General features: G+C 59.7%; 1 protein-coding gene across 8 annotated transcripts; it reads left to right on the top strand.

The window, feature by feature from the left end:
* The first annotated feature begins 136 nt into the window (after positions 1–136).
* ZFP41 (ZFP41 zinc finger protein) lies at positions 137–7,094 on the top strand. Of its 8 annotated transcripts, none has more exons than XM_031935924.1 (4): positions 137–216; positions 2,482–2,735; positions 4,778–4,945; positions 6,306–7,094. In XM_031935924.1, exon 4 carries the CDS (start codon positions 6,463–6,465, stop codon positions 7,057–7,059), a length of 597 nt encoding a protein of 198 aa, XP_031791784.1. In that variant the 5' UTR covers positions 137–216; positions 2,482–2,735; positions 4,778–4,945; positions 6,306–6,462; the 3' UTR covers positions 7,060–7,094. The 8 variants fall into 8 exon arrangements, with proteins under 8 accessions (XP_031791784.1, XP_023083801.1, XP_023083803.1 ...); XM_023228033.3 differs by lacking the exon at positions 137–216 and adding an exon at positions 1,502–1,641; XM_023228035.3 differs by lacking the exons at positions 137–216; positions 4,778–4,945 and adding an exon at positions 1,502–1,641.
* The last annotated feature ends 948 nt before the right edge of the window (positions 7,095–8,042 follow it).

Below are 8,042 nucleotides of genomic sequence, written 5' to 3' on the forward strand. Positions count from 1 at the left end.
GGAGGGGGAGGCAGAGGAGGAGGCAGAGGTGGAGGAGGAGGAGGAGGCAGAGGTGGAGGAGGAGGAGGAGGCAGAGGAGGAGGGGGAGGCAGAGGAGGAGGCGGAGGTGGAGGAGGAGGGGGAGGAGGAGGAGAAGGAAAAGAGAAAAGCTCCCGGGCCGTTGCACAGGCAGTAGGGAAAAGCGAAAGGGCACCATTCAATCCAACAAGCCAGACAGTAAGCCACTCAGGAGGAAAGCAGTTCTCTGTCCCTCTCTAAGCTAAGAGACTGAAGTGCCTGTCTGCTGTCCTCAGGTCTCTTCCTTGGTGGCTGTCCCTGCAGAGCAGACTGGGGCCCCCACCCACTAGCAATAGGACTCCCACATCAGAACACAGGATGGTGACCCAGAGGTGCCCATGCAGCCGTGGGAGGCAGCCCGCCACCCAGAACAAGAGGCCTGGGCTTCCAGGCAGCTCCAGCCTTTGCAGCACGCAGGCAGGGCACGAAACAGGGATGTGCAAAAGAAATGAGGAGCACAGACGTGGCAAAGCCTGGGGCCCCCAGCCCCTCCTCAGAGAGGCTGCCTCTGTGGGAAGCTCTGCCTGCAGGAAAGGGGTCCTCAGCCCTTGGAGCTTCTTTCCATATTTACAGGGCAGCTGGAGAGGGAGGTCTGGTGACAGTGGGAGATTCCGGGTCAGGGAAATGGCCTCTGCCCACATATCATATACAATGCTGTTGGCACCACATGGAGTCTCTGGTGGGCTTGCCCAGCCACCACCATGCCCCTAAAGGGACTGGAGGGGCCACCAGGCTCATTTAGAAGGCAAGGGACTGTCTCTTTTGAGGACACCTTTCTCCTTCCTCTGCTTTTTTTTTTTTTTTTTTTTTTTTTGAGACACAGTCCCGCTTTGTCACCTGACTGGAGTGTGGTGGCATGATCTCAGCATCACTGCAACCTCTGCCTCCCAGGTTTAAGTAATTCTTTCTGCCTCAGCCTCCCAGGTAGCTGAAACTATAGGCACATACCACCACACCCAGCTAATTTTTGTATTTTTAGTATAGACGGGTTTTCACTGTGTTGGCCAGGCTGGTCTCGAACTTGTGACCTCAAGCAATCCACCCACCTTGGCCTCCCAAAGTGCAGGGGTTACAGGCATAAGCCACCGCACCCAGCCTGCCATTCTTGTCAGTCTTATTCTCTCAGCCACATCAGTCATCAATTGCTCAATAAATATGGATTAGGCACCTGCTATGGGCTATGTGTTGGCCCCTGGTAATACAAAGATGAAAAAGACAAGCCCTGACCAAGGGTCATGTACAGCATGTAACCTGTGTGGACAGCTACCCAGGCAGCCTTGGCCTGAGGATGGCAGGGGTGAGGCTGGGGCTGGCACAGAGGAGCTTAAACAGGTGGAGTCTTAAAAAACAGGAAAGAGTCCTTCCAGCGGAGGCGGAGCAGGGGTGTTCAAGGCCCAGGGCTGAGGCACGCAGCTGATGGTGTGTGGCAGGGCAAGCATTTGCTGCTGAGTCTCCTGGGAGGGGAAAGGGTGGTGAGAGGGGCAGCCTGCAAGTATGTGCAGGCCCCTTTGCAGCTGCTAATGGACCCAGACCTCATCCTGAAGGACAGGCATGAAGCTGGGAGGGCCACCGCGGGTTTGCCCTGTAAGTCAGCCCCTCCAGCTGCTGTAGGAGGGGTGGACAGAGGAGCCCAAATGAAGGCAGGGAGACCCCAGGGCAGGGCACAGAAGTAGTACTGGTGAGAGGAGATGGGGCTCCAGCCGGGACAGAGGAAGCAGGCTGTACAAGAGGGGTTGGTTGAAAACATTGGTAGGTAGGGCAACCTGCTCAGCTCCCCTTCCCCTGTGGAAGCTTTATTCTTTCACTCTTTACAATAAATCTTGCTGCTGCTCAAAAACAAAAACGAAAACATTGGGAGGTAAAAGCAACAGGATGAGAGAGGCGGGTGGGAAGAGGAGGGAACAGAACTGCCTGGTTTTCAACACCTTGCTAAGTCCAGGAGGCAGCTGGAGAGAGGGCTGGGTGGGGGCAGGCAGTTCCTAGGGTGCCACGGCACCAGCAGCACCTAAGATCTCCACCCACGTTCACTCAGTCCACACAACACGAGGCCCAGCACACACCAGGCACCCAGAACAAGCACAGGTGGCTGCCTTCAAAGAGCTGATTTGCATGGAAGTGTGGGAGTGTGGGATAATTAATAATAAATATAATAAGGAAATCATATAGAAAGTGGAAATGGGAAGGGTTGTGGGTGGAGGGGGCAGAATGCTGCGGATATCCTAAGGAGATCCCCCAGAGCCAGCCCCATGCCCATAGTTCCCTTGGCTACAGGTGGTACCTGTGACTTGAATCTGAGTAGAACTGGGCAGAGGGGGTGGCATGTCACCCACAATTAGGTTCTGTTCCACAGGACTTCATCTGGGGGTGGGGCTGTCCCTTAGACCCTGGGGAAGTAACCACCCTGGGAACTGCCCACCCTCACAGGTGGCCACACAGCAGGGGCCAGTAGGCAGCCCCCGGGAGCTGAGAACAGCTCCTGCTGGCCCTCGGTCCTACAAGCACCAGGACATGACTTCTGCTAGCAATCGCATGAGGTGGAAAGCAATCCTTCCCCAGTCCAGCCCCCAGATGAGAACACAGCGGCCGACCTGAGCTGAGGACCCAGCTAAGCCTGGCCTTCTGGCCCACAGAAGCCTTGAGATAACAGGCGGACGTCGTTTTAGGACACCCAGTTTGCGGTACGTAGGGAACTAACACGCGGGGCTCTGGCGGGCCTGGCGGCGTAGTGCGATCTAGACGGGCAGGAAGTGGAGTGAGCGCAGCTAGCGGCTGGGACCATATCCCGGAGCGCTGCCTACGGCGGGAGGAGCCGCAAGGGCCGCGGGGTAGGGGACGGCTGGCACGGGCGTGCACGCGGCAGCGGCGGTGGTGGAGGCGGTGCCCGCCCAGCTAGGAGAGGCGTCGGTTCTCCTTCCGCGCTGAAGGCGGAGGCAGCGACTTCCTGTGGAGGCACGCGGTGGACGCCACGGAGGCTGGGGCTGGGGGTGGGCAGGGAGCGGCCTCAGGGACAAGTCTCCCCGCGCGCTGCCGCGACCTCCCCGCTGGGGGCCGGGAGCCAGGAGCCCACGCGGGTCGGTTCGGGAAAGCCTGGTGGGCGCAGCCTAAGTGACTGGGTCGGCTCCGGGACGCGCTGTGGGGGCGGGGCCTCGCGGGGCGGGGTCGGGGGGGGCGGGGCATGAGGGGAAGGGAGCTGGGGAGGGCGCTTAGGGGCGGGGGGCCCGCTCGGGGCGGGACCTGATCAGGGCGGAGCCTTCGGGAGGGCGTCTGCCATAGAGGACTGTGAAGGGGCGGGGTCAGTTCGGGGAGGAACCTGCGGACGAGACGGCGGTTAGGGGGTGGAGCCTGAGTGGGCGGGGCATGATCAGGGCGGGGTCTTCGGGGCGGAGTCGGCTGGGGGTGGAGCCGCTCGGGCCGAGCCCTCCACCGCTCACCACCACCGAGTCCAGCCCCGGCTCCTAGCGCGGCCGCCGGAAGGGGCGGGTCAGCGGGCGGGCATTTCCTGCGGGTGCCTCGGGCCGATGGGGTCCGGACGGGGACCTGGACGCGGGCAGGGGCGGGGAGCGGCGGGGCGGTCCCGCATGGAGGCCTTCCCTTTCCTGCTTCCGGACCCCGCGAGGGGCGCGCGCCTCTCCCCGCCCTCCAGCAGTGCTAGTAGGGCCCGGGCGACTCCGCGTTCTGCAGCGGGAGGTCCTCGTCGCCCCTCGTCTCCAGCCAGGTACTCACTGGGCTGCTGCCCGCCGCCTCCGGCCCAGAACGCGCGGGGTTGGTATGGGCCCCGCCGCCTCCCCGCACCCCAGCGCTCCAGGGATGTGGCGAGACCCGGCTCTGAGCGCCTCCCGGGCGCCGGCCCCGAGGCCGACCTAGCTCCGCACGCGGGCCGCGGGGCTGTGGCGTTGAAAGGCGAACCTCTAACTAGGAGCACGCACGAGACCCTGGCGCGTCCCTCCGCCTGGCTCAGATGCCTGGCATCTCAGGCCTTGGCACAGCTAGCTGGCCCCTGACAGGCCGTGGACCCAGCAGGCTGTTTTAGTGCAGATTGCCCTCGAATCTCAAGCCCACTAATGTTCCAATCTCTCTGTGAGACCCAGATCCCTGAAAGTAGTGGAGGGAGGCACCAGGCTGAGTGAGGCTTCCTAGGTAGCCCCTACCGCCTGCGGATACCCAGAGCTTCATATTTTAGGTGAACGGTCCTCCGCCCAGAGAGGCGACGGGGCTCTGCTGGAGTTGCACGACAGAACCAGAACCCCAGCCTTTAGGGCTGTAGTAAGCGTGGGTTGCGCCGTCTGTAACTAGCTAATCACTCCTGTCTACAGGCCTGTGAGGTGAGGCCAAGACAATCGCTGCAGTCCATTCCGCTTTTGTTTTGTGTGTGTGCGTGGGGTGGGGGTTGGGTTTTGTTTGTTTTGAGAGGGAGTCTTGCTCTGTGGTCAGGCGGGAGTGCACTGGCGCGATCTTTGCTCACTGCAACTTCTGTCTCCTGGGTTCAAGCAATTCACCTCCCTCAGCCTCCCCAGTAGCTGGGACTACAGGCACGCACCACCATGCCCAGCTCATTTTTTGTATTTTAGTAGGGACGGGGTTTCACCATGTTGGCCAGGATGGTCTCTATCTCCTGACCTGTGATCCGCCCGCCTTGGCCTCCCAAAGTGCTGGGATTACAGGCGTGAACCACCGAGCCCGGCCAGTCCATTCTGTTCTTAACAAGTATTTTATGTCTCAGGGTGGGCAGCGTGTAGAGAAGTGAGTCATTCCAGTCTCTGCCAGTTGGCACCTGCCAGCCTGAGTTGAATCGACAGGACCATTATGGAGAATGTTCCCTGAGCACAGTATGTGACCAGGATCTGAAGATAAAAAAGACATGATCCTCACCTTCAGGAGCCCCTGCCACGTAAGGAGACTGCCATGTCAGTGACCAGCTACACGTGCAGCGACAAGTGTCCGGAAGAGGGAACAGTGCTATACAGCACGGAGGACCCCCACACAGGCCCCGGGCAGCAGGTGTCAGGCTCAGCAGGTTCACAAACCCCCACCCCCGCCATGGAGTGGAGTGTGCAGAGAGCCAAATAGATTTCTAACTGTGCCCTGGAGAGCTGCGGCTTCTCCAGCTCTGCCCTGCCCATGAGGCAAACAGCTGCTCGACTGGTTTTTAGTGTTGGTTCTTGGTTCTCACCTTTGTTTCCTACCAGAGCTGGATCCTGGCCTCAAACTCCAGCCAGTTTAGGCTGTGATCCTCTGTCCTGGGCACCAGGGCTCCCCCTGCCCACCCCAGCAGAGATGCTGCTTTATGCCTACATCCTCCCTCAGCACACGTGGCCTTCCTCTTCAGTTGTGGCGCCCACCTAATCTGCCTCGTCCCATACGCCACCTCTAGATAGAGCCCTAGAAAGTGACGTTGGCCTGAAACTGAGTCATATAAACACTTTCCTATAGAAAAGACCAGATCCTGTCCTTGTTGAGACAGGAAATCTGTAGTCAGTTTATGTGTTACCTGCATGCGTGGGGGAGAGGAGGGAAGACCACGAACATCCTCTTGACTTAACAACGAGAATTCGAGGTATTTATGTGTTGAGATATGTCACTTACGACATGCATCTCAGCTCCACTTTCTACCTAGGCTCAACCCTGGCCTCAAACTCCAGCCTGGTTGACCAAGAACTAATACAAAGGGTACGGAATATTATTTCTTAGAATATGACTGGGCATGGTGGCTCACACCTGTAGTCCCAGCTACTCAGGAAGCTGAGGTGGGAAGGCTGTGACATGAGGGGTCTGCTGGCTGCTGTGGTCCATGGCAGGGGGCAGCCCTGGTTTCATGAGCTCAGGACCCAGCCTCGGGGTGGAAGCACCCTCTGCTGGGCAGGTGTGGCCCTGCAGCCGGTAGCTCCAAAGCACAGTGACTGGTCCCCAGCCCAGTGTGGTGGAGACGGAGATTAGGGCAGGAACCAGGGGGATTCTGGAGTGGAGGAGGGAAGCCGCAGGGCAGTTGGTGGGCACATCAGATCCTGCGGACACGGTGTGCAGACCCCGAACCCTGGCAGAGGAGCAAGGATTCTTTGGTGAGCAGCTGATCCCTTCACCAAGACAAGGAAAGGCTGGGAGAGTGAGTCAGGTGGAACTCTGGGGAGATCAGCAATTCCGTTTGAGACACTTGTGGGGGAACACATGGGAAGGGAGGGGCCGCACCCGAACCCCACAGCCCCTGAAAGGCAAACCTTTAATCTGAGGTTCATGTTCTTGCTTCTCCCCAGCACCAAGAGGATGGTGGCCCTTGGCCTCCTGGTGCAGAGCATCAGTCCCGCCCTGGGAGTGTGGAGAGATGTGTGGGAAGCAAGCCGTTCTTGAGGAAGTGGGGCCAACAGAGAAGTCAGCAGCCCCTTAGCCCTCACGCTTCCAAGGAACAGAGCGATGGAGAAGCCTGCAGGCAGAAAAAAGAAGACGCCGGCCCTGAGGGAAGAAGCAGATGTGCAGAAGGGCGTACTCCGAGAGGAGAAGGCGTCCGGGGACAGAAAGCCACCCGAGGGGCCCACGGTGCCCAGGAAACCCCGCACCGAGCCCCGCCTGAGTCCTCAAGACGAAGAGCACATCTTTGATGCCTTCGATGCTTCATTTAAAGATGACTTTGAGGGGGTTCCCGTGTTCATTCCTTTTCAGAGGAGGAAACCCTATGAGTGCAGTGAGTGTGGGCGGATGTTTCAGCACAAGACAGACCACATTCGCCATCAGAGGACTCACACGGGAGAGAAGCCCTTCCCGTGTGTGCAGTGCGGGAAGGCCTTCCGGCACAGCTCCGACGTCACCAAACACCAGAGGACTCACACGGGAGAGAAGCCCTTCAAATGCGGGGAGTGCGGGAAAGCCTTTAACTGTGGCTCCAATCTCCTGAAACATCAGAAGACGCACACCGGGGAGAAGCCCTACGAGTGCACGGACTGTGGGAAAGCCTTTGCCTACAGCTCCTGTCTCATCCGCCATCGGAAACGCCACCCTCGGAAGAAGCCCTGAGCTGGGGCCGTCTGTGGACTCAGGCCCTACAGTGCGAGCCTCGCCGGCCGCCTGCTCCGTGGCTCCCTCGTGTTCAGCGTCTGGTGGGGGCGCAGGGCCATGTGCACTGTGTTCCGTGCCCTGGGGACCCCCAGAAAATCAGCCCGGTCAGATGTGGGAACGTGCAAACGAGCGAGCGACCTTTCCACTGCAGAGAATCTCTTTGGATCAAGACACTGTAGTCATGTAGAAGCCACCAGAGGCTCCTTGCAGCCACAGACCATTTTCCAAGTTCCTCAATGGCTCACGGGGCTCAGCACCAGAGAGCAGGGTGTGTTCACTGCTATCCATGGGACGGGTTTGGGTCACCTCAGAGCACCCGGCAGGAGAGGCTCCTGGTGTGGCGGGCGGCCGAGCACTTCCCGCTGCCACCTTCCTGTGATGTCCTCTCTGCTTAAGCCTTTCATCTGCCGCTGAACACCCCAGTCTGGACACTGCCCTCTGGGTCCCCGAGCTCTGCAGCGAGCCGCAGGACCACTCGTCCCTTCCCGGCCTCTGTGCCCGAACTGTGCTTGGTTCTCTGGCTTCTATCCTCCTGCTGGAGCACCAGTCCCTGAGCTCAGACCCGTCCCTGGAACTGGGCCACACCCCGCGCCTTCTTGGCCCAGCCTTGCTCCCAGCGAGGCGGCCTGACTTACCTGGATGGACTCGGGATAAAGGTTCCTCAGGACCTTGGACACCAGCACCTGCTGCGCTTCCTGCCCCAGCCACGCGGTGGGGCCCCTGGGGTGCCCTCAGCAGCTTCAGTCCAGCCTGCATCTGCCCGTTGGCCTTCCGACGGTGGTGGTTGGCCCCAGCCCCACAGACCAGCCCAGTATTCAGGTTAGTTCCATTTCTTCATGCTTGTACCAGTCCTGTCCCACCCCATGGCAGGTCCACAGGCCTGTGCCACCTTTGTGTCCATCCAGGAGCACTGTGGACAGGACCCTGTGCTCTCTAGGGAC

This window comes from Piliocolobus tephrosceles, chromosome 7 (genome assembly GCF_002776525.5).
Source record: "Piliocolobus tephrosceles isolate RC106 chromosome 7, ASM277652v3, whole genome shotgun sequence".
In the NCBI taxonomy this organism is placed as follows: domain Eukaryota; kingdom Metazoa; phylum Chordata; class Mammalia; order Primates; family Cercopithecidae; genus Piliocolobus; species Piliocolobus tephrosceles.

Coding starts and splice junctions, on each gene's coding strand:
- ZFP41 (XM_031935924.1), top strand. CDS start 6,463: ATGGAGAAGCCTGCAGGCAGAAAAAAGAAGACGCCGGCCCTGAGGGAA.